Consider the following 24,227-nt stretch of genomic DNA (forward strand, 5'->3'; position numbering starts at 1 on the left):
CCGGGGGGCCCCCGCTCCAGGGCCTCCTCCAGAGGGTTTCCGCTCGGGTCCAGCGTGGACTTGCACACTGCGCCCGGCTTCAGCGGCGCGGGGCCCCACGGGCTCGAGGGGGGGGCCCCGGGGGCCCCGGCAGCCGCTGCTGCTGCTGCTGCGGCCGCCGCGAGCGGCTGCAGCAGCAGCAGCGGCAGCAGCACACAGACACACGCCCGCGCGCGCAGCAACTCCAGCCGCCCCAGCCCCCAGGGGCCCCCAGGGGGCCCCCCACGACAAAAGAATCTTTTATTAGACATATCTAAGAGCCTCAGGGGTCCAGAAACTGCAGAAAACGAAGTCTGAAGAGCCACGCCCCAGCCCGGGCTCCGCCGCATCGATCCACCGCGCCGCAGGCCGCAGCCACGCAGTCTTGCCCCGCTGCTTAGCTGTAAATACACCCAATTCTGCTGCTCCTTTCGAGTAATATTCACTCATTTCCGCATTTATTTCAACAAAAATCCCCGCAACAGCAAACGCCCCGCGGCGACGCCCGGGCTGCTGCTTCGCCCGGCTGGGCCTGCCGCCCGGAGGCGAAACGCCGCTGCGGCTCCAGAGCTAGCTCTTTTGCAAACAATTTTCATCAGTTGCTTTTCTTTTTAATTAATTTAATAACATTTAAGGCGCTTCTTCCGGTGTGCTGAGCCCGGGGCCGCCCAGAAGCTCCCCTTCCTGCAGCGCCGGGGGCAGGGGGCGTCCTGCTGCAGCTCCGAGTGTGCGTACACCTCGCGATATTGGGGGAGGACTGAAGGCCCCCTGCAAATCACTTTTCAAATTTTTCGCCTTTAGCTGCTGCTGCCAGCTGCAGCAGCAGCAGCAGCAGCAGCAGCAGCAGCAGCCGACACAGCTGCAGCGTCGCAACTCAGCTCCGCTGCAGCACACCTCGCAGGTAGTCTTCACTTCTGGGGCTAGTGCAGATTGCTGGCAGCAAACAGCAGCAGCAGCAGCAGCAGCAGCAGCAGCAGCATGTTTGCTGGAGCAGCGCGCCGCAGCAGTTAGAGGTTCAGAAGCAGCAGAAGGCACTGAGAAGAGCAACACATTATCTTAGGCAGCCGAGAGGCAAGAAAGAGCTGCTGCTGCTGCTGCTGCTGCTGCTTCTGCTGCTGCTTCTGCTGCTGCTGCACTCCAGTTGGAACTATTAGGCACTTTTCTATGATACAGACATCAAATAAAAACTCAGAAACTGCAGAGGCGAAGGGCCCCTAGCTGCGGAGGGTCGACTCCTCCCAGCAGCCTCGAGCCAGGCTCTCAGATCAGCAGCGACAGCAGCAGCAGCAGCAACAGCAGCAGCAGCAGCAGCAGCAGCAGCAGCAGCAAGGCGGCCTCCTCCGTCCAGACTTAGACACAGTTTGACTCGCTCAGTTTTTCCCTGCTTCAGCTAAATAGAAGGTCGGCAGCAGAAGCCAAAAGTGCTGCCAGACATGACGCTAGCTGCCTGGCCAGCTAGCTAGCTAGCTGGCTAGCTGGCTAGCTGGCTAGCTAGCTAGCTACGTAGCTTCTGCTAGAGCTGGACGCATGCAGCAGCAGGCTCTCCAGCGTAGCTGCGAGTTGCTGGCAGCAGCTGCAGCGGCTGCAGCTAGAGGCGCCCTAGCTGCTGCTGCTTTGGCACTCAGCGTGCTGCTGCAGCACACTGAATGCAGCAGGTCACGCGTCCAAAGCTGCTGCTGCTGCTGCTGCTGCTGCTGCAGAGGCCAAGCCGCTGCTAGCCCCCAGCTGCCTCTGCAGGTGGGCTTGCTGCTGCCGCCCCACAGCTTCAGCTTCTTCAGAGCAGCTGTTTGGGCCCCACAGAATTGACAGCAGCAAACAGTTGGCAGCAGCGCTGCAGCAGAGCAGCCACTTGTCTTCGGGTGTACGTACACCCCACCGCATGCAGCTCGCGAGCCGCAGGACTGCTTCCCACGTGCTGCTGCAGCTGCTGCTGCTGCCTGCTGCATCCTTCGCTGCTGAAGCTGCTGCAGCAGCAGCAGGAAGCAGCACACTGTTTCTATCCAAGGCCACCAGGGCCCCTTCGTCGCCCCACACAACTTCTCTTGCGGCTCGCGGCAGCAGCGGGCTTCCTAGAAGCAGCAGCAGCAGCAGCTGCTGCGGCTCGGGTGCTGCTGAAGCCTGCAGCTGCTGCAGCAGCTCCAGCGAACCTCGAGCAGCAAAGCTGCGCGCCGAATCGCAGCAGCACATGTACCCCGCATCTGCTGCACCCCTGGCTGCTGCTGCTGCTGCTGCGGCTTCGCGTAAAGGCTCAACTGCCAGGCAGCCCGCGGGAACTGCTGCTGCTGCTGCTGCTGGGATGTTGGTCACGGCGCTGCATGCAGCAGCAGCAGCTCGCAGGGCCTTTCCCCACTGAACAGCCTCTGAAGCTGCATCAGCAGCAGCACCGGCGGCACCAGAAGCAGCAATCTGCTGCTGCACTGCAGCAGCAGCAAGCGGCGCGACGCATGCAACTCCTAGGGGCTGCAGCAGAAGCGCATCCAGGAGGCTCCAGTCTTGCAGCAGATCATAAGAAGTTGCAGCAGCAGCAGCAGCAGTCTGCAGGCCTGCATCTTGTGAATCCGGCGTTTGCTGCTGCTGCTGCTGCTGCTGCTGCTCTTGCCACTGTTGTTGGTCCTGTTGCTGTTGTTGTGGTTCCTGCGGCTGTTGCTGCAGTTGCTGCTGCTGCTGCTGCTGCTGCGGGTGCAGCTGCAGGCTGCGAAGCAAACCGCCAAGCAAATAAGAGGGGCTGGAAATCCGAGACACCGCGCCTGCGAAGGAAGCTGACTGCAGCAGCAGCAGCCTTTGCAGCTGCTGCGTCAGTGCAGCAGCAGCATTGGCTTTTGCTGCTGCTGCTGGGTCTATGGCGTTCCGCAGCAAAATGCTCCACAGCGGAGCTCCGACAATGAAATCAACGGCGGAAACAAACAGCCCCGACTCAAGTGCCTTTACCCACGCGGCCTGCTGCTGCTGCTGCTGCTGCTGCTGCTGCTGCTGCTGCTCGAGGTAGTACTGAAGATCGGAAGCAGCAGTTGCTGCCTGACCGGGCTGGTGCTGCTGCACGGCAGCCCCAAGGGCTTCATGCAGCTGCTGCACTGAGGGTGCATTCCAGGGGGTTTTATCTGAGCAGCCAATTAAAGTCTCTGCTGCTGCTCCCCACAAGCAGCACTTGCTGCTGCCTCCTGCTGCGCTGCTGCTGAAGCAGCAGCAGTCCCACCTTCCCAGCGACACTGCGAGGAGCCCAAAGGCCCTCAAAGCCGTTTTGGCTGTCGCTGCGTTGGCTAGCGCAGCCACAGCACAGCGAATGGAGAGCTGCTGCTGCTGCTGCTGCTGCTGCTGCTGCTGCTGCTGCTGCTGCTGCAGGTAGCTAGTGCAGGCAGCTGCAGCATCCAAGGCAGCAAGAGCGCATGCAGCAATTTCATCTTGCGGCAGCGTCGGCGCTGTGGCGCTCACAGCCGAGTGCAGGAACGGCTTGAGGTCTCGCTGCTGCGGCTCATTCTCTTGCTGCTTCTGTTGTTGCTGCTCCTCCTGTTGTTGCTGCTGCAGTTGCTGCTGCTCGCTCGGCATGCGCAGCAGCTCATGCAGAAATTCCAGCAGCAGCAGCAGCCCCCTAGCAAGTGCCTTTGCCTCAGAAGCAAATCGCTTCAGCAGCGGCTCCCGCAGCAATGCGCGCACCTCCCTCGCCCACGCAGACAAGCCCGCCCCACTGCTGCTGCTGCTGCTGCTGCTGCTGCTGCTGCTGCTGCTGCTGCTGCTCGCCGCTGCTGCGTCCTGCGCCACGCCCGCGGCCAGGGCCACGCAAGCTTCTACAGCCTCGCAGTGCCCCCGCAAAAGCTGCAAATCGAGCAGCAGCAGCTCAACTTGTCGGGGGTCAAGCAGGCGAGCTGCTGCAGCAGGTGCTGCTGCGGGCGGGAGGGAAGCAGCAGCAGCTACCTGCGCGGCCGTCAGAGCAGCAGCTGAGACTGCAGCAAAGCTCTCAGATGTGACAGGCAAACACCAGGCGCTGCATGCGCTGCCCCTGCTGCAGCAGGCCCCCGCGCGGCTGCTGCTGCTGCCAGTCCTGCTGCTGTTGCTGCTGCATGCAGAGCAGGTGCAGGGGAAGCTGCCACTCGCCTGCGAGGAGCAGCAACGAGCAGCCAAAGTCCACCCGGTCTCCACCAAGTAGGCGCAGATAGCAGCAGCAGCTGACCGCACACCAGTTACTGCTGCGCTGCTGCTTACTGCGGCTGCCTCTGCTGCTTCTGCTGCTGCTGCTGCTGCTGCAGCGTTATCAGCTGCCTTCTCTGTCAGCTCCCTTGCGCCCTCCTTGCAGCCGGACAGCAGCAGCCACACCCTGTCGAGTGCTGCGCCCCACTGGCCCCTGCTGTTGCTGCTGTTGCTGCTGTTGCTGCTGCTGCTGCTGGCGCTGCTGCCACTGTTGCTTTCTTTGCTGCTGCCACTAAGCCCAGCACCCTCAGCTGCATGTCCCAGTAGCAGCCTCAGAGGAGAAGCCATCGAAGAGTGCCAGCGGCGCAGCAGCAGCAGCTTTTCTGTGGCTTCACGGTCCTCTGCTGCTGTTGCTGCTGCCAAGGCTGCAGCAGGCTCGTCGCACTCCTCTGCGTCCACTGCAGCAGCAAGTTCGTCCTCGCCGTTGCTGCTGATGCGGAGCCTCCAACGAACGGCGTTGGTGCACTGCAGCAGCACGTGCATAGCAGCAGCAGCCAGTCTGCTGCAGGCTGCTGGCTCCTGCTGCTGCAGTGGCTGCAGCGCAGCAAGAAGCTGCCCTGCTGGAGGCAGCAACAGCGAAGCCTGCGTACAAAGCCGCAGCCGCAGCACCGGTAGCCAGCCCATCTCTGCACCAGCTACAGCTCCTGGGGGTAGCAGCAGCAGCAGCAGCAGCAGCAGCAGCAGGAAATCGCGAGCGACCCACCTGTAGAGTGGCTGCAGTTATTGCGTCTGCTGCCCACGCAAAGAGCTGCACCACCAGCTCCCCCTCATATCTCAGCAGCTGCCTTGCCTTTGCTGCGACGCTGCTGCTGCTGCTGCTGCTGCTGCTGCTAATACCTGCTGCATGCCAGGAGCACGGCGTGAAGCAAGAATCCGTGGCTTCACTAGCTTCTGCTGCTGCACCCGAATCTGATATTTGCTGCAGCAGCAAATGGCCCTGCAGCACCTGCAGCTGGCGATTAAAGCCGCGAACATGTGCAGCAAAGGCAGGCAGCAGCGGCTCAACAGGCACCGCGCAGCTGCCCCGCTGCTGCAGCAGCCGCAGCAGCTTTGCTGCACTAGCTGCAGCAGCAACGCGAAGCACGCATGCGACAGGCAGCAACTTGACGTCGTCTTCATCCGCCTGCGTCTGCCGCTGCTGCTGCTGCTGCTGCTGCTGGAAAATCTGCAGCTCGGGCTGCTCAACAACTGCCATGAGAGACTGCAGCGTCAGCCCTAGCACGCTGCTGCTGCTGCTGCTGCTGCAGTCTTCTGCAGCATCGCTGCTGCCCTGAAGCTCCAAAGGACCAAAGAAAGGCTCGAGCTGCTGCAGACTCTCCACTCGGCTGGCGCAGATGCGCAGCAGAAGCAGCAGCTGCAGCAGGAGCCGCTGCTCCCCTAAGTCGTGTTCACCTATTTCCGCAGCAGCAGCGCTGCCACTGCTGCTGCTTCCATGTAGACCGTTGCTGCTGCTGCTGCTGCTGCTGCTGCCAAGGAGGCACTGAGCTGCAGGCAGGACCTGATTGCGAGCAGCAGCACGCCGCTTGTGGCGCGCCTCTGCTCCGAGAAGCAAACTTTCTGTGAGCCGCAGCAGCTGCTGCAGCAGCTCTTTGTGCTGCAGCAGCTGCTGCACCTGCTGCGCCCCCCCTGTGCAGAGGCCGCACAGCAGCCGCACCAGCTGCTGCTCCTCCTCAGCCATGCCCCAGCACCGCTGCAGCAGCAAAGCCACGCGCGGCAGCAGCAGCGCGAAGTCAGTTGCTGCTGCATGCGGGTGTCTTCCAAAGGACTCCCCCAGGGGTATATCCAGGGGACTCTGCCGCTGCTGCTGCTGCTGCGGCTGCTGCTGCTGCTGAGGCAGCAAGTCTCCCCAGCGCGCAGCAAGAGCTGCCCAGGCGCTGCCAGGGCCCAGACACACTCTGGCATCTGCTGCTGCTGCTGCTGCTGCAGCAGGCCACAGGGGACCTGGGGTGTACGTACACCCCACGAGGTCCAGGCCCCCCAGAGGAAACAGCGAGGGCTCTTCTGCTGCAGCAGCAGAGTCGGAGATATTCAGCATGCAGCTGCAAACGCCTGCTGCTGCTGCTGCTGCTGCCTTTGCTGCTGCTGGAGCTACCCTGCTGCGGCTGCGCAGGTGCAGCAGGTAGGGGGTGGCGACAGCGCAGCAAAGGCGGGTGTCTGCTGGCTGCAGGTGCAGCGCAGCAGCAGCAGCAACTTCAGCAGCAGCTCGCTCTTCCTGCTGCTGCAGCTGCAGCATACGCTGCTGCTGCAGCGGGCCCAGGCGGCGAGTGGGCTGCACCGGTAAAAACACGTTTGCAAGACCTGCTGCTGCTGCTGCAGCAACAGCAGCAGCTTCTGACATGAGGCAGCCGCACAAACGAAACAGCAGCTGCTGATCCAGCAGCAAAAAGCGCAAATACCTCCCCAAGCCAAATCCAAAGCCAGCCCGCAGCACTAGAGCCTGCTGCTGCTGCTGCTGCTGCTGCTGCTGCTGCTGCTGCTGCTGAGGGAACAGTAGGGGAGCAAGCAACCGCTGCAGCGCAGAAAACGCGGTCGACTGCTTATCTGCTGCTCCTGCTGGCGCTGCTGCTGCTGCTGCTGCTGCTGCTGCTGCGCTGCTAGGAAGGAAGCAAACGGACCTCGCGGCCAGCAGCAGCTGCCCCAACATGCGAACAGCCAAAGCCCGTTGTGCTGCTGCAGCACTGTGGGCCAGCAGCAGCGCCTCTTCCACAGTATATCCTGCTGCTTCTGGCTGCTGCCCGTGGTGGTGGAGGCCCCTGTAGTAGGCGAGAGGGTCTGCTGCTGCTGCTGCTGCTGCCTGTGCTGCTGTTGCTGCTGCTGCAGTGGCAGCAGGCGTCAGCCACGCGCCCACGCCTGCCTCGTCCGCTGCAGCAGCAGCGTTTCTTACCGTTTCGGCTGCTGCTGCTGCTGCTGCTGCACCGCTTGGCTCACCCAGCAGCAGCTGCTGCCAGAAAGCAACCACTGCAGCAGCAGCAGCCTGCAGGCCCCAAGCATCAGTCCGCAGCCGCCCGCTGAAGTCGAAGCGGAGAGCTGCCAGCTGCTGCTGCTGCTGCTGCTGCAGCGGCTGCTCCAGCGGGACGCCAGCAGCAGCTGCAAGCTGCTGCTGCTGCCTCTGCTCCTGCTGCTGCTGCGAGGCAGCAGCAGATGCAGCAGCAGCAGCAGCAGCAGGGTCCTCCGCAGGCAGCGGATCTGTCCACCGCAGCTTTGCGGCTTCACGCGAGTCAAACACAAAGGCCCCACAAGGGGGTGGCTGCGCTTCTGCTGCTGCTGCTGCTTCCCCTGTTGCTGTGTCTGCTGCTGCTGCTGCTGCTGCTGCTGCTGGAGCTCGCTGCAGCGTTATCCGGTAGCGCAGGAACTCTTGTTCTTTATTTGCTGCCTCGCTGTCTCCATTGGACTTATTTTGCTGCTGCTGCTTCACCTGTTCTTGCCCCTCGGCTGCCTTTTGCTGCTGCAGCTGCCGCTGTGGCTGTTGCTGCTCTTGCTGCTGCGGCTGCTGCTGCTGCTGCAGCTGCTGCTGCAGCTTCTGCTCCGCCCGCCGCTGCAGAAAGGCAAACTTTTCAGGCCCCAGTCTCTCCTTGAGCTGCTGCAGCGCCTGCTGCACTTCATCCGGATCAATCCCCAGAAGGCGAGCAGCTTCTGCTGCTTCTGCTGCTGCAGTTGCTTTTGCTGTTGCTGCTGAGTCGTTTACAGTGCCCGCAGCGTCAGATGCTGCAGCAGCTGCAGCAGCAGCAGGAGCAGCAGCAGCGGCAGCTTGATTTTTATTCTGAAGTTGCAGCCGCTGCGACGGCTGCTGCTGCAGCAGACTGCGGTGGACAGCCTTCGGGAAGGGCGGATGCTTCCGTGCTGCAGCAAACTTGCTGACTTTGCCGCTGCTGCTGCTGCTGCTGCTGTTGTTGCTGCTGCTGCTGCTGCTGCTGATGCTAACTGGCATACGTTCAACAATGTCTTTCACTAAGGTAAAGGGGATTGGCTCCGCTGCCTCTCGCTGCGCTAGCTGCGTAAATTCACCTGACGAAAAGATGCTGTTGCTGCTGCTGCCGTTGTTGTTGCTGCTGCTGCTGCTGCTGCTGCTGCTGCCGTCAGCAAAGGTCACTTCGTCCTTCTCCACATCCCAGTAAAAGCGCTGCCGCAGCGAGCTGCTGCTGCCTGCTGCTGCACTTCCTGTTGGCCCCCCAGCAGCTGCTGCTGCGCTCAGCGCTGTGCTGGTCCTGTAGACTCTGGGCGTTCGCCGTTGCTGCTGCTGCTGCTGCTGCTGCGCTGCCTCCTCTCCTGCTGCAGCGTCTGCTGCTGCTGTTGCAGCGTCGCGCTTATCCATTGTTTCGTAGAAGCACAGCTGCAGGTCCCAAGGCGCTACAGGCTGCACTGAGCAGCTGCTGCTGCTGCTGGTTGTGTTGCTGCTTCTTGCTGCTGCTGCAGCCTTGTCTTCCAGAAATAAATTGAGAGAGAAAATAAAGGCGGAAGGAAAAATCAAGGAGTCGCCGTCAGCTCTGAGGCCCTGAGGCGTATCGAGATGCTGCAGCAGCAGCAGCGCGCTTGCTGCTGTTGCTGCTGCTGAAGCCCCGTGAAAGAGCCACACCCACTTAAAAAAGAAATATAACTTCAGCAATTGAGCTTCTGCAGCGCCGCATTATCTCTTATCAATATCAGCAGCTGCAGAAAGTCAACGCAGTCTTGGAGGCTCCAGGGGCCCCTGCTGCTGCTCATTGGGGCCCTGAGGGGGCCCCCAGGGGCCCCCAGGGGCCCCTGGGGCCCCTGACTGGGGCCTTCTTGCAGTAAAAGCCGCATCAAATAAACTATAAGAGGAACTTATGCCTTTTTAATGATTCAAGAATTCTTAAGCGTCAGCCCGGGCCTGCTTTTGTTGTTTGCTGCTGTTGCTGCTGCTTCCATCGCCAGCTGCTGCCTTGAGTAGTGCTGCTGTTCTACCATATTAGCTTCTCCAACTGCAGGTGCTGTTACTGTTGCTGCTGCTGGCTTTTGCTGCTGCTGGCTTTGTCGCTGCTCTTCGCTTCACTGCCGCTGCTGGGGCTGCCGCTCGCGCTAAAAACCATCAGCTCCTGCTGCAGCAGCTGCTGCTGCAGCAGCTGCAGCAGCAGCAGCTATGTCCTGCGCTCGCCGTTGCTGCAGCAGGAGGCCCGGGGCGGGCGGCGCAGCACGGAGCTGCGTGGGCCCCTTTAAGAGCATTAGATCTACGGCTTTGAATCAGTTTCCTGCTGCTGCTAAGAGGCTGCAGCTCCGACTCATCCCTGTCTGCAGCCCTGCAGCAGCAGCAGCAGCAGCAGCGCCCCTAGGGCCCATCTGCTGCAGCTGCTGCTGCACATGCCCCTGTGGCCCTATAGGCAAAATCAGATTGGGGCAAAACAGCCCAAGGGCACTTCTGGCCCCCCGAGCTGCACTCGTCTGCATGCAGTCAAGCAGAGATGCCCTAGGGGCTCCTGGCAGTAGCTGCAGGCGCTGCTGCTGCTGCTGTCGCTGCTGCTGCTGCCGCTGCTGCTGCTGCTGTTGCTGCTGCTGCTGCTGCACAGGGATGCCGCGCTGCTGCAGCACGTCGGGGTGTACAGACACTGCAGGCTCGGCAGGCGCGGCGACGCAGCAGTTAAGCAGCAACATAAATAAAATTCCTTTTTAAGTTTTATCTAAACTGAATAATCTCAAAGTGCGTTTTGGCATTCTATGCATTCCCCGGGTGTACGTACACCTGGCAGCCTGGCTGTATTGTCTCTCAGTGTCTTTTAGAACTTCGTTGCTGCATTAGCTATGGCAGGCATTCTGTGCCCGTCAATGTCTGCTGCTGCTGCTGCAGCTGCTGCTGCAGCTGCAGCTGCTGCTGCAGGCTTTCTTTGCTGTGCTCCTAGGCGTGCGGCGGCGCCAGCCCGGCCCCCCTAGTTGGGTCTGCAGGCCTTAGCAGCAAACTCGCAGGCTCTGCAGCAGCAAGTGCTGCAGCTTGCTGAGCTTTGCTGCAGCACAACACTTCTGCTGCAGCGGCGGCTTCCTGGGCTGCAGCGCCGCTGGGCAGCAGCAGCACGCAGTGCCCGCGCAGCAGTTGCTGCTGCAGCGCCAGGCCCTGGGCTCTGGGGCCCCACACTTGGGGGAAAATAAATTAAAAAAAAGCAAAACTGCTGCCAAGAAAATGGCAGCTTCTGCTGCCCCCAGTGCCCCCAGAAGGGGAATTTAGGCCTCTCCGTCTATTCCCCAACCATCTGCAGCAGCGGCAACCCCAGCAGCAGCTGCAGCAGCAGCTGCAGCAGCAGCAAGAGCAGCAGCAGGGGCTGCTCCAATGTGGCCCGGCCGCCCTTTGAGTCCCTCTAGAACTTGGCTGGAGATCACCCACAGCTGCTCTGCGCCCGCTGTTGCTGCCAGCTGCCTGCATGAGCTGCTGCGCTGCTGCTGCTGCTGCTGCTGCTGCTGCTGCTGGCCCTGCGCGCGCTGCGCTCGCAGTTGCTGCTGGCCTCGCAGGCGCTTGCGTAGCTCCCCAGAAGAGGTCCAGTGGCCTCTTGGTAGAGCCTGTGTAGCAGTTGCTGCGCTGCTGTGCTGCAGCTCGCTGCTGCTGCTGCTGCAGCTGCTGCTGCTGCGTCCAGCCGCACGACGCGCCAGCCTAAAAAGCGCATCAGAGTTTCCTTGAAGACAGAGGAGCCGCACAAGACCCTGCAGGGCTTCTCTCTGCTGCTGCAGCAAACAGCGCACCGCAGCAGCAACGCCACGCAGCGCCCTTGCAGGTGCTGCAGCTCGCTGGCTCTTACCCAACAGCAGCAGCAGCAGCAGCAGCAGCAGCACAGGCCTAAGCCACAACACTACTAGAAGGCCCACCAGTCTACAGAAAAATGGGAAGGCCCATCCACCTCCAGCACCAATTGCAGGTCCTGCTGCGGATGAGGCCCGTAGTCACGCAGTAGCTGCCGCTGCTGCTGCTGCTGCTGCTGCTGTCGCTGCCGCTGCTGCTGCTGCTGCTGCACTGACGGCAGCCGTAGTATGCGGAAGTCCACGGAGAAGCCTTCGGCGGTCCGCGACTCCGCAGCAAATGCAACGCCTTGCTGCCGCAGCAGCATCGCCACGTGGCGCTGCAGCACAGCCGCAGCAGCAGCAGTAGGCCGCAGCAGCACAGGAAGCAATGGACAGCAGCAAGAGGCAGCAGCAGCAAGTCCCCTAAGGGCCCCAGCAGTGGGAGCTGCCCTGGCTGCTGGGCAGCCGCAACCCCACAAAAGGCAAGGCCCCCAAATAGGAAACAGCCCAAAAAGGGCAGCAGCGAAAAGCAGCAGCTGCAGCAAGAAAGTTGAAACAGGCGAAGCCAAGAAGCTGCACCAGCAGCAGCAGCAGCAGCGCCAGCAGGGGCACCAGCAGCATCAGCAGCAGCAACAGCAGCAGCAGCAGCAACAGCAGCAGCAGCAGCACCAGCAGCAAAGGCTGCTGCTTGCCCACCTGCGCCACAGACTCCGTCGTAGAGGAGGAGACTTCTGCAAAGGCTGCCCGCGCTGCTGCCCAGACGCTCGCGGGCACGGCCACATTCCCAGCAGCAGCAGCAGCAGCAGCAGCAGACGCCGCCGCTGCTGCTGCTGCTGCATCTGGGGCCTCTCCAAGCTCCAGAAGCCGCCTTAGCGAGGGGCCCCACTGCCGAAGCACTGCCACTGCCAGCGCCGCCTGGTAGAGCTGCAGCAGCAACAAGAAACAGCAGCAGCGCCGACAACTGCAGCAGCAGAAACGACCGCAGCAGCAGCCGGGAGGTGAGCTGCAGCAACAGAAAATGCGCAGCAAAACTCCGGCTGAATGCTGGAGTTCTGCAAGGGGTGAAGGCCCTTGCCTGGGGTAGTCCATTGGTCACAATGCGCAAAGGCGCGCCAGCCACCCTCCGCTGCTGCTGCTGCTGCCGCTGCTGCTGCTGCTGCTGCTGGCGTTGCAGCTCGCGCTGCAGTACGAGAGGACCGAAGTCGATAGAACGAAGAAGACGCTCTACAGCCTCGAGGCTCTGTGGCAGCAAAACAGAAGTTTCAATTCTCACCTCTCCATTAGTAAGCTGCAGAAGGCACGGACAGGCCCAGCAGCAGCAACAGCAGCAGCAGCAGCCGCAGCAGCAGCAGCAGCACCAGCAGCCGCAGCAGCAGCAGCAGCAGCAGCAGCAGCTCTAACCCTGAAAGTTAAGGTGGCTGGGGGAAACGTGCCTCAAGCGCAAGAATCGCATCCTCCCGCTGCTCCTCAAGCAGCACTGCAGCACTTCGCTGCAGCGCAGCAGCAGCACATTGTAGAGCAGCAGCCCCGCATGCCCGCAAACAGCAAGCCAGCTGAAACGGCGTGAGCTCCAAGGGGTTCCCGCCGAGTTGCTGCTGCTGCTGCTGCTGCTGCTGCTGCTGCTGCTGGCAATTACGCAGCACGCCCTTGGCGCCCTCTCTGCCATGCTGCACTGCAGCTCCTCGTACGCCTGCACTTTGCTGCTGCAGCAGAACCCGCCGGGCCAGCTCCTTCAAAAGAGCTCGATGCAGCTGCCTGCGAGTTCGCGGCTGCAGCAGCAGCAGCGGCTGTTGCTGCTGCTGCTGCTGCTTATGCTGCCGAGGGAAGGAAAGCAGTGCGCCCAGGTCGAAGGCGCTGCACAGTAGCGCCGTCATGTGTTTTCCCGAAAGCAGCCTTTGCTGCTGTTGCACCTAAACCGCAGCAGCAGCAGCAGCAGCAGCAGCAGCAGAGGCAGATGCAGCAGTTTGTCCTTGCTGGCGTCGCTTAAGGCCCCTGCTCATGCAACAAACAAGAGGAAGTTGGCGAGGAGCTGGCAGCAGCACTGCAGCACGAACAGCAAAGCACCTCTAGCAGCAGCTGCTGCAGCAGCAGCACGTGGAAGACTCCGCTCGCGGCCATGGCCCACACAATCTGGCTGACGCTGTGTGGAGTGAAAAGACGGGAGCAGCCCCGCTGCAGTTGGCCCTCTCTCCCCTGCTGCTGCTGCTGCTGCTGCTGCTGCTGCTGCCGGACGGCAGCGTACAACTGGCGCTGCAGCTGACGCAGCAGCGAAAAGCCTTCGCGCCCCAGGCCCCTGTCCGAAGGCCTGGGGCCCCCCAAAGTGGCCGGAGCTTTTGGTGCTGCTGCTGCCCGGGCCAAAAGAGCAGCAGAGTGCAGCAGCGAAGAGAGGACTCGTCTGCAGCGGACAGCCTAAGACACAAGCAGCAGCAGGCAGCAGCAGCAGCAGCAAGCAGCAGAAGTGCAGCTCTTCTCTCTGCTGCTCTGCTACTTGCAGCGCCTGTAACAGAGACAGAGAAACCAACGGCGGCGCAGAAGCAGCAGCGCTGCTGCTGCTGCACTAGCTAGAGCAACGGCTGCTGCAGCATCAGCAGCAGCAGCGCCTACCTGAAGTCTGCCTGCTGCTGCTGCCCAGCAGCAGTCCCTCAGCAGCAGACCGCAGTGCTGCCGCACGGCCTCCAGGAGCCACACAGCAGCAGCAGCTCTGTCTGTACCAGGACCTGCAAAAGCAGCTGCTGCAGCGCCAAATGAAGTGAAAATTGTCGATAAAGCTGCTGCTGCAGCGCCTGCAGCAGCAGGTCCCGCTGCTGTTGCCGCTGCTGCGCCGCCAGGCGCTCTTGCGTTGCTGGCTTCTCCGCCAAAGCCCCAGTTTTTTTCAAGCCGCGCAAGTTGCTGTTGCAGCTGCAGCTGGCTTGCTGCTCCTGTCGCTCTTGCAGCTGCTGCTGCCGCTGCTGCTGCAGCTGCTGCTGCTGCTGCAGCTGGGGATGTGTCGGCTGGGCGCGTCAAAGAATCGGCATGCACGGCTAAAGCGTGAAGCGCCATGGCCCCGCTGCTCTGCAGCAGCAGCTGCTGGTGCTGCAGCAGCTGCCTGAAGGCCGCAGCCAGCAGCAGCCACTCCATGGGCCCCACCGCAGCAGCAGCAGCAGCAGTATTCCCAGCTGCTGCCCTGCTCCACGCCAGGAAGCTCCAAATAAGGAGACACTTGTCCACCGGCGTGGCCTGCTGCAGCTGCGGAGAGAACTGCAGCAGCACTGCGGGCTTCGCCTGCTGCAGCGGCTGCTGCAGCGGCTGCTGCAGCGGCTGCTGCACTTGCTGCTGCAGCTGCCGCTGCTGTATCCCTTGCTTCCCTTGCTGCTGCTGTTGTTCCTTGCACAGCAGCTGCACCAGGGCGTGTGCATTCTGCTGCGGCAACAGCAGCACGTCCGTTGCAGTTCTAAACAGTCGAAGTAGCTGCTGCTGCAGCGGCTGCTGCCCCTGCTGTCTGTACACCTGGGACGCTGCAGTTGCAGCAGCCCACAGCAGCGCAGCCAAATCCGCGGGAGGGATGTGAGGCAGCTGCGGTTCACAGGCAGACACAGCAGCAAGCAGCAACTGCTGGGCTGCTGCAGCGAGGGCACTGTTGAAGCTGCTGCTGCTGCGCGCAGCAGCAGCAGCAGCAGCTGGCGCCCCTCCAGGAACTCCTTCTGTAGCAAAAAGCACTTGCAGCCGCACTGCATCTTTTGCTGCATCTGCTATGTCTCTCCAGCTCAGCAGAGCAGCACTGCTGGGGCACCACTGGTGGGGCGTCGCTGCAGCTGCACCTTTTGCTGCTGCTGCTGCTGCTGCGTCGATTCTGGAGGCGAAGCAGCGCAGCAGCAGCAGCAGCAGCCTCTGCGCCTCAGGCAAAGCTGTTCCCGGCCCAGGCAGGCTCCCACGAACAGCCGCTGCAGCAGCAGAGCTGCCTGCAGCGGCGCAGCGCTCGATGTTGCTGCTCGTGCTGCTGCTGCTGCTGCTCGCTGTACACCGCGCAAGCCGAATGACTTCTCCCCAGCAGCGCTGGCCGAAGGGACTCACCCACAAGTGGCTCTTCAAGTCTTGCTGCTGCCGCTGCTGCTGCTGCTGCTGCTGCATCTCGCCTGAAGCTTGCAGAAATCGCACAAGTGCTGCCAAGAGTCTGCAGCTGCATGCAGCCCCTAGGGCGTCGAGGAGCTCTTCGCGGGGCTGCTGCTGCAGCAGCAGAGTTGCTGCTGCCTCCACAGGGGCAAAGATGTATGCATGCAGCCCTTCTCGCAGTAGCAAGACCTCGCCGTAAGCGCCGCTGCCTATTTGGCTGCTGCTGCTGCTGCTGCTGCAGCTGGGGCTGCTGGAGCTGCTGCTGCTGTCTTCAGCCGCCGCGGCAGCCCTAGCCACTGCTGCCGCAGCAGCGCTGAATGCAGGAAGCTGCAGCAGCTGCTGCAGCACCTCTCTGCACTCGCTGCTGTTAAGGAACGCAGCAACACCCCGTGCCCCTTCGTAGGCAACGGACTGCAGCGCAGGTTGTGCTGCTGCTGCTGCTGCTGCTGCTGCTGCTGCTGCCGCTCGGGGAGAGCTGTTAACTCCCACTGCAGGAGCAGCAGCTGCTGCTGCAGCGTCCGCCACATGAAGTCTCAGCAGGTGTGGAAAGTGACACCGCGCGTGCGCCGCAGCAGCAGCTGCGTCCGCTGCTGCTGCTGCTGTGTCCGCTGCTGCTGCTGCTGCTGTTGCAGCGGCCCTGGCCAGAAGCTCTCGAAGCGCGGGAAGCAGCAAAGCAAACGCGCGCAGCAGCTCTACGCAGTGACGCAGGCTGGGCCGGGGCTGTTGCTGCTGAGGTGTACATACACTTGGAGGCAGGCCACGCCCCACAGCTTCCCTTAAAAGCTTCAGAATTGCTGCTGGCAGCAGCAGCCCCACGCCTAGAGGCAGCCCCGCCGGTCTCAAAGCGCGCTGCTGCTGCTGCTGCTGCTGCTGCTGCTGCTGCTGCTGCTGCTGCGGGTGCAGCTTCTGCGTCGCGGCAAGCCGCAGCAACGCTGAGACGGCTGAGCGCGCTTCCCGGGGCGGCAGCTGCGGCTGCAGCAGCTGCAGCAGCAGCTGCTGCTGCTGCGCGTATCGAGACAGCTCGACTCCCCCCACAGCCTCTCCTGCGGCTTTGAAGCTTTCACGTAAAGCAGCAGGGGTGGCAAGAGTACAGCCATTTCCTGCTGCTGCTGCTGCTGCTGCAGGTGTCGCTACAGCAGCAAAAGACGCAGCAGCAGATGTCGTGAAGCAGCAGCACCATTCATTGAGAGCCCAGCCACTGCAAAAGAGGCCATCGCCTGCAGCCCGTTGCTGCAGGTGCCGCTCGTGCTGCAGCTGCCTCAGCTGCTGTGTCTGCTTCTGCAGCACCAGCCCCTGCTGCTGGGTTCGCTGCTGCTGCTGCTGCTGGGCTACTGCAGCAGCAGCGACTGCTGCAGACGCTATGCCACATGTGAAGCCCTGGAGGCGGGCTCGAGGCAGCAACGCAGGCAGCAGCTCGGCAGCAAAAGCTCCGCAGAAGCTGCAGCTGCTGCTTCTCGTGCTGCAGCCGGCAGAAGCGGATCTGCCGGGTTGATCACCCTCTTGTTGCTGCTGCTGCAACTGTGGCTGATGCAGCCCCTGATGCTGCTGCTGCTGCTGCCGCGGCTGCAGCAGCTTCCAGCGCTGCTGCTGGAGCGTTCTCGCGGGTGTGCAAGGCTGCAGCGAGCTCCGCCTCATAGACAGACACAGCAGCAGCTGCCCGGTGTTGTTTGCTGCTGCCTTCATCCTGGCTAGATCCTTTCCCGCTGGATTCTTACTTCTGACGCAGCATTGGCTGCAGCCGGCAGCTGCAGCGGCAGCAGCAGCAGCAGAAGCTGCTACTGCTGCTGCTGCCTCTAGCCGTTCAGTTGCCTCTTGGCATTGATGTTGCTGCTCCAGAGGACCTCTGCTGCACTGCTGCAGCTGCTGCTGCCTTCTAGTGCAAGCAGAAAAGCAGCAGTGCTAAAACTTTTCCTGCTGCTTTAAATATAAAGTCTTAACAATTATAAAATGTTGTTTTGGGATCAGGCTACCGATCCTTCCACAGACACAAGCTGAGTGCCAGACCAGGGAGGAGCAGCAGCAGAGCAGCAGCAGCGGCAGCAAAAGTTGACTTCCTCTAACGGCTTGTGGGTGTTGCTGCAGATTTAGCAGCTACAATCTTATTTCGAATCTGGTGAGCGTCTTGCTGCTGCTGCAGCGCCGCTTGCTGCTGCTGCCTTTGGCTCCCACCGGTCCGCTCCGCATGCGACCGTGTCGGCAAAGGAAAGCTGTGCAGCAGCAGCAGCAGCAGCAGCTGATCTGCAAGACTTCTAGCTGCAAACTAGCGCAAATAGACCTGGAAGCCTTCGCCGGCACTAGCGCCGAACCTGCGCTGCAGCTTTGGGCAGACCCAGTCAAAGGAGTGAGGCTGCTGCTACACACGCCTCCACAACAGCAGCAGCAGCAACAGCAGCAGCCCCCAAATTGGGCTCCTTCCCTGGCAGGCAGCAGCAGCAGCCCCAGCAGCACTCTGGGAGCCGGCATGCCAGCTCAGTCTGGAGGCTCCCCAGAGTCACCTGTGGAAGCAGCAGCACATGGAGCTGCTGCATCTCCTGCAAGCAATGAAGACTCATTAGCAGCAGAATCTGTGGACTGTGCTGCTGCTGCTGCTGCAGAAGGGGGGAACTGCTGCTCCCTCGATGCAGCCCTGGGCCTGGGAGATGAGCCCATTGAAGAGCAGCAAGCTGACACAGAGGCGGAAAATGAGCAGCCAGAGGAGCCGCTGCTGCTGCTGCAGCAAGAGCTGCATGCATCTAGCGGCTCCCCTTGGAGCGGCGGTGCGATCAGTGCTGAGGGAACCAGCAGCAGCAGCAGCAGCAGCAGCAGCAGCAGCAGCAGCAAAGCGCCGGATGCTCTTAAAAAGGAAACAGATCCAGAAAAGGCAGCAGCAGAAGCAGCAGAACGAAAGGCAAGAGCTGCTTGCGTCAAGAGGGCTCAGGATCTGGAGAAGATTTGGCTGCTGGGGTGGGCAGCATGGCTGCAGGGTCTCAACAGCAGTGTCATAGAAGGCCGCAGCAGCAGCAGCAGCAGCAGGAGCGGCAGCAGCAGCGCTTCAAAATGCACGCCGCTGCTGCAGGGGGCATGTCTTTCTGCGTACATTGCCTTCTGCAGCAAGGCTCAGCAGCAGCACCAGGAGCACCAGCAGCAAACAGGTGCTGCGCACAGAAGTCGCCGTTTGCTGCTGCAGCATCTGCAGCTGCTGCAGCAGCAAGTCTCACAGGCTAAAGAAGAAGCTTCGGCTTCTTCTGCAGCAGCAGCTGCAGCGGCAGCTGCAGCAGCAGCTCCCGCCGATGCAGCAGGAGACCGCACTGAGGCGTCCGCACCAACAAGGGGCTCAGTGGGTGAATCAGCAGCAGCAACAGCAGCAGCGGTGGCAGCAGCACCAGGGTCTGCTGCTGCTGCTGCTGGCACAAAGACAGAGGGGGGCGAGTACTGCATTCCTGCTGACGGATTTGCTGCTTTTTGCTTCATCTCCAATCTTCAGCTGCTGCCGGAGAACCGTTTGTGTCACCCCTTCTTTGCAGCGTCGGTGCCGCATGCTGCTGCTGCTGCTGCTGCGGCGCGCAGGGCGCAGCACGCGTACCAGCAGCAGCAGCAGGCTGCTGCAGCTGCAGCTGCAGCAAGACTTTCCACTGAAGAGATCGCCGCTGCCAAATCCGCCTCCGAGGCAGCAGCTGCTGCGGTCCTCTCCAGCATGCGCCATTCTTCGCTGCAGCAGCAGCGGGAGCAGCAGCAGCAGCGTGTTCCAAAGGAAGAGGATGGAGAGCACAAAGGCCCCAGCAGCTGCAGCAGCAGCAGCAGCAGCAGCAGCAGCGAACGGGTGGCTCTGCTGCGGCCAGCGCTGCCCCTTGCTGCGAGCCGCCGCATGCCTTTCCCATTTGGATTCTCTTCGGTCCTTTTCAGGGCTTTGGGGGCTTTGAATTCTTCGAAGGCCTCAAGTGCCCTTCTGGCTGTGGTGGGCGTTCTGCTGCTGCTGCTGCTGCTGTTGCTGCTGCTTTTGCTGCTGCTGCTGCGTACAGCTGCTGCTGCTGCTGCTGCTGTGAACGGCCACTTTGCAGCTGCCGGTGCTGCTGAGGCCGCGGTTTTGTTTGGTACTCTTGGCTAGAGCAGTCTACTATTATGTATTGCCTGCTGCAGTATGTGCTGCTGCACTTGCTGCACCTCTGCTGTTTTGCTGCTGCTTCTTCAATATCTGCGCAGCTGTTTGTGGCCCTCTGCCGCGCCTTAGACCTCAACGCCCGGCTGGCCGTGTTGCTGCCGCCTGCAGGTCTCCGCACTCCCAAGACGGAGCGTAAGCTTTGCTGCAACAGCAGCAGCAGCAGCAGCAGCAGCAGCAGAAGTAATGCAGAAATAACTGTGGCACTAGCAGCAGCCCCTGTCGGCAGCAGGAACAGGAAGGAGAATGCTGCTTGTCAGCAGCAGCAGCAACGCAGCCCCCACTGGCGCTACGGTGTCTTGTTGCCTGCTGCTGCACACTTTTGCCGCTACTGCTGCTGCGGCTGCTGCCCCTGATGCTGTTGCTGCTGCGGCTGCTGCTCGTGCTGCTGCTAACGCTGCAGCTGCAGCAGAGGAAGCAGCTGTTGCATTTCTGTGCTCTTTGCAGATGATAGCGCCTGCGTGTCGGCCCCTCCCAGCTGCCTAGTTCGTCTCTTCGAGGCTGCGGGCCTGCCTCTGCCGCCGTTTGCTGCAGCAGCAGCAGCAGCAGCAAGAGCAGCAAGAGCAGCAGGCGCAACAGGAGCAGCCGCAGCAGCAGATGGACAAGGGCGCCGACGAGCCACAGGGCACCCGCGAGCGGCCGTGGGCGCGCAGCAGCAGCAGCAGCAGCTTTTGAGGGCGAGTCCATACGACTGTCTTTTTTGTGTCCGAAAGCCACCAGCAGCAGAGTCAGCAGCAACAGGAGCAGCAGAAGTTGCAGGCCCCCCAGTGCCCACTGCCGCAGGTCGGCTGCGTGCTGCTGCCACACGGCTGCTGCCTCACAGGAGACAGGCCCGTAGCGGAGCGGGGAGAGCAGCAGCAGGAGCAGCAGAAGTGACAGCAGCAGTTGAGCAGCAGCTGCCGCCCTTGAGCAGGTCCGAGCTGCTGCAGCTGCTGCAGCTGCCGGCGCCCCTGCAAATGTGGGGCGAAGTTTTCTGCCCCCACGAGAAGCGCTGGATTGCCTGTGTCTTCAAGGGGCCGCAGCAATCTGTTTATGATGCTGCTGATGTTTTGGCGGGGCGCAGGCTGCCCACAGTCTCCCCTCCTGCTGCAGCAGCAGCAGACGCGGCTGCTGCAGCAGCAGGTTGCTTTGCCCCGAGAGCAGTGGACGTTGCGCAGGAGACCCTGCAGCTGATTTTTCTCAAGCGCTGCTGCGCGGTGCAGCAGCAGCAGCTAGCCGAGCTGCGCAAGACACAGCAGCGGGCAAAAGAGGAACTATTGAAGCTGCAGCAGCAGCAAGAACTAGCTGCTGCAGCAGAGCGCAAAGCCCGCTCCCTTACTAGTGGACTTCTTCTTACTGCGAAACCCCCACGCCGCGCAGCTTCAGCAGCTCGAAATCGCAGCAGCAGCAGCAGCAGCAGCAGCAGCAGCAGCAGTGACAGCGAATCTGACGCAGAGGGAGACGCAGAAGCAAGTGAGCAAAAAACCCAGGACGCTGAAGACTTGAAGACTGAAGGCATTTCGGAGTGTGCGGCATCCAAACAAGCAACAGCAGCAGCAACAGCAACAGCAGCACCAACAGCAACAGCAGCAGCAACAGCAACAGCAGCAGTGCGCCGTTTTGCTTCCCCAGGTCAACGGCGACCTCTCTACTGGGAAGCCGGGCAATGGGGCATCCTTTTCTTAAAGCCGGACTACCTAGTTCTTATTGTGTTTCCCCAGCCGCAGCAGCAGCTGCAGCAGCAGCAGCAGGTGCTACAGTCTCCTGTGCTGCGCTCGCTGCTGTGGCAAATGCAGGCCAGAATCTCACAGCCCCCACCGCAGCTGCAGCGTCTGCTGGCAGCTGTAGCAGATGCGACGGAAGGGGCCTCTTCTGAGCCCAGCAGCAGCAGCAGCAGCAGCAGCAGCAGCAGCTACAGCAGCAGCAGGCGCAGCGTCACGGCGGCGCCTCACGAGATGGCAGAAGAGGCCGCGCTGCTGGCTGATGAGTTTGCTGCTGCATGGAAGCAAAGCAGCAGCAGGAAAAGGGGCCCCGCGCAGTCCACTGGGGGACTTGGCTCTAGAGCTGCCGGAGGCACGGGGAAACGCAAGGCAGCAGCAGCAGCAGCAGCAGCAGGCGGTGGCGAACTCTTAGGCTTAGATTTCCTTCGCGCCCGCAAACAGGCACGAGGAGGCGCTCTGCTGCGGCAGCGACATGCGCAGCAGCAGCAGCCGCAGCAGCCGCAGCAGCAGAGAAAGCAGCAGCAGCCGCAGCGTAGACGGTCAGTAGATGGACTTCTCCCAGCAGCACAGCCTGCTGCCTCCAGCGTGTCAAAGGAATCTGAAGAAGGCCCACCGTGGGAAGCTGCTGCACGGCTTGGGAGCTCGAAGGCTTCTTTGCTGCAGCCGCAGGCGCAGCAGCTGCTGCAGCAGCAGCCGCAGCAACAGCAGCAGCAGCAGCCCCTCGTTTCCGCCCTAGACCAACAAGGGCGCGACGCAGTCCGCTTTATTTTGGCAGTGGAGTCTTCAGGAGAGCTGAAAGATGTGACCCACAGATACGTCTCTAGGTGAGCGCTTTGGTTTTGCTGCTGCCATTCTGTGCTGCTGGCTGCTGCAGTTTCGTGCTGCTGGCTGCTGTCATTCTGTGCTGCTGGCTGCTGCTATTCCGTGCTGCTGGCTGCTGCCAGTCTGTGTTTCTGGCTGCTGCCAGGGGCAGAAGAGGCTTGCTGCACTCGACTCAGAAGTGCTTCGGAGGCAGTTCTGCCGCAGCACTAGTTGCTAGGCCCCACCACCGTTTGTGGCGTTGGCTGCGCTGCTGCTGGTGCTGCTATTGTTTTGGGTCTGTTGCTGCAGCTGGCAGCAGGTGCTGCAGCAGCGCGGCTCTCGGCTGCACCAATGGTGGGAGAGCGACGCCGTGCGCAAGGCGCTGCGCCGCGGCGGCGCTGCAGCAGCAGCAGCAGCAGCAGCACCAGGCGGGGACTTTCCAGAGGACTTCGCCGAGAAAGGCGAGCCTTCAGACCTGAAAGAGGCAGCTGAGGAGCCGCTCCAGGTGAAGCAGCAGCAGCAACAGCAGCAGCAGCAGAAGCAGATTGCGCAGGCCGAGGAGGCCGAGAGGCAGCGCCTCATCGCCAGCGAGCCCCTCCCCACCTCCCGCCGCGGCTTCGTTGACAGCCCCAAATTCGTTTTGCGCAGTTTGGTGGGCAGCAGCTGCTGCTTCTGGGCACCGCATATAGGGCCTACGGCCTAGGGTTTAGGGTTCAGGGTTTAGGGTTTAGGGTTTAGGGTTTAGGGCCAAGGGTATGGGTGGTCTAGGGTGTGGGGCGTAGGGTGTGGGGCCTAGGGTCTAGGGCGTAGGGTTTAGAGCGTAGGGTTTAGGCCCTAGTGCCTAGGGTTGCTGTGCTGCTGCATTGCTGCTGCTGCATTGCTGCTGCGCTGCTGCTGCGCTGCTGCAGCTACGGCAGCGGGAGTGGCTGCCCCCCGGCAGCCAAGGAGTTGGCATTTTCGAGGGCGAAGCAGTTTACCTGCGGCGAGATGTGCTGCTGCTGAAGACAGCCAGGCAGTGGCGGCGGGAGCACCGCCAAGTCAAAGAAGAAGAAAAGCCTCTCAAGACCATGAAAATGGGACTTGTAAGACGGAGCACCTGTTCTTCTCCAGCTCTCTAGTGACACAGCAGCAACTGCTGCGCCAGCAGCAGCAGCGGCTGCTGCTGCTGCTGCAACACATGCAGCAACTGCTGCACCAGGAGCAGTTCCTGCTGCTGCAGAAACTGCTGCACCAGCAGCAGTTCCTGCTGCTGCTGCTGCTGCAGCGCTTGCAGTAGCTGTTGCGCCAGCAGCAGTTCCAGCTGCTGCTGCTGCTGCTGCCGCTGCTGCTGCTGCTGTTGCCGCAGCAGCAGTCGCTGGTGTTGCTGCTGCGCTCCAGCTGAGCGTCAGCCCTAACAAAGGCTGTCCTGCAAAGCTTAGATTCCTATTGGTTGGCATTAAATACGGAAGATTAAACACAGGAGACAAAAATGCGAAAAGATCTATTTTGAAATTTTGTGTTGCAGCTAAGGCCGCCATCAGCCCACTTGGCTTCGCTCTCCACCGCCCAGGTGCTGCACCGCTATCCGCACCTGCTGCGGCATCAGCAGGAGAAGCAGCAGCAGCAGCACTTGGCGCTGCAGCAAATGTGGAGCAACCAACGCTTGGCGCTAAAAGCTAAGAACCCCTGTCTGCGTTCGGCCATTCAGCAGCAGCAGCAACAGCAGCAGCAGAAGCCACTGACGCAGGAAGTGGGCCTCTTTGCAGAATATCAGACAGAGCCCATGGAGAGACAGAAAGTCGCTGATGGCCGTCTCCCTGTGGGGCCGCAGGGGACCATAGAAGTTGGCGAGCTAGTGAGAGAAGCTGCGCTTTCCCTGCTGCTTCCCTTTGCCGGCTTCAGTATGTGCCCCACCCAGTTGCTGCTGCTGTTTCTGTTGCTGCTGCTATTGCTGCTGCTGCTGCTGCTGCTGTTGGGTGCTTCGGCAGGCGCCGGTGCCAGTGGGGGCGACCCACTTGTCTGTGACCGAGTGGCAGCGGGAGAACTCCAGATCGGCGTTGAGCGCAGCTTCTCTGGGGCAGGCGCTGCAGACTGCAGCAGCAGAAGTCTTGGGGGCCCCCGGGGAGGGCAAGTGGGCCCCTGCTGTTGTGGGTTTTGAGCGGGAAGTGGGGGGTGCCTGGCGGGCTGTGCGCGACGGGGTGGTAGTGGTGGAAGCAGCAGCAGCAGCAGTGCGCAGGCGGTGGCAGCAGATTGCTGCGGAAAGAGAAGCAGCTGCTGCCAGGAGGAGGGAACAGGCGCGCAATGCAAAGCTACAGCTAGCCTACAAGAAGTGGAGAGCCCTATTTAAGGCCATTCTCTACGCTGCTACCTACAAGCAGGACCACCCTCTAGGGCGGCAGCAGCTGCAACAGCGGGCGCAGCAGCAGCAGCAGCTGCTGCTGCAGCAGGTGCAGCAGCAGCAGGCTGGGCTCACGGCCAGAAGTAGCAAATCGCCCCCACCTGCGACCCCCCAAGAGGCCGCGAGTTTGTCTTCTCCCGTGGCTGTCTCCAACGCGGAGGCCATCTGGGAAACAATTTAGAAATGCTACTAAGCTTGTTTCAATGAG

General features: G+C 61.7%; 4 protein-coding genes across 4 annotated transcripts; 1 reads left to right on the forward strand and 3 right to left on the reverse strand.

Annotated features, from left to right (window-relative positions):
- Nucleotides 1-4,531: 4,531 nt before the first annotated feature.
- Nucleotides 4,532-8,512, reverse strand: ENH_00040350 (hypothetical protein, conserved; the record flags this gene model as incomplete). Its single annotated transcript, XM_013580661.1, has 1 exon — nucleotides 4,532-8,512. One exon carries the CDS (start codon nucleotides 8,510-8,512, stop codon nucleotides 4,532-4,534), a length of 3,981 nt encoding a protein of 1,326 aa, XP_013436115.1.
- An 887-nt stretch (nucleotides 8,513-9,399) lies between these two features.
- On the reverse strand, nucleotides 9,400-9,807 carry ENH_00040360 (hypothetical protein; the record flags this gene model as incomplete). Its single annotated transcript, XM_013580662.1, has 1 exon — nucleotides 9,400-9,807. The coding sequence occupies one exon, from the start codon at nucleotides 9,805-9,807 to the stop codon at nucleotides 9,400-9,402; it is 408 nt and encodes a 135-aa protein (XP_013436116.1).
- A 713-nt stretch (nucleotides 9,808-10,520) lies between these two features.
- Nucleotides 10,521-16,689, reverse strand: ENH_00040370 (hypothetical protein, conserved; the record flags this gene model as incomplete). The annotated part of the gene is made up of 7 exons (XM_013580663.1): nucleotides 10,521-10,863; nucleotides 11,005-11,255; nucleotides 11,614-11,841; nucleotides 12,014-12,157; nucleotides 12,396-12,827; nucleotides 12,982-13,326; nucleotides 13,522-16,689. 7 exons carry the CDS (start codon nucleotides 16,687-16,689, stop codon nucleotides 10,521-10,523), a joined length of 4,911 nt encoding a protein of 1,636 aa, XP_013436117.1.
- Nucleotides 16,690-17,467: 778 nt separating this feature from the next.
- ENH_00040380 (DNA repair protein, putative) lies at nucleotides 17,468-24,200 on the forward strand (the record flags this gene model as incomplete). The annotated part of the gene is made up of 6 exons (XM_013580664.1): nucleotides 17,468-18,940; nucleotides 19,186-19,276; nucleotides 19,589-21,665; nucleotides 22,425-22,428; nucleotides 23,147-23,476; nucleotides 23,610-24,200. The coding sequence occupies 6 exons, from the start codon at nucleotides 17,468-17,470 to the stop codon at nucleotides 24,198-24,200; spliced, it is 4,566 nt and encodes a 1,521-aa protein (XP_013436118.1).
- Nucleotides 24,201-24,227: the final 27 nt, after the last annotated feature.

Source organism: Eimeria necatrix, genomic scaffold (assembly GCF_000499385.1).
Source record: "Eimeria necatrix Houghton genomic scaffold, Enh_scaff29, whole genome shotgun sequence".
Classification (NCBI taxonomy): Eukaryota; Apicomplexa; class Conoidasida; order Eucoccidiorida; family Eimeriidae; genus Eimeria; species Eimeria necatrix.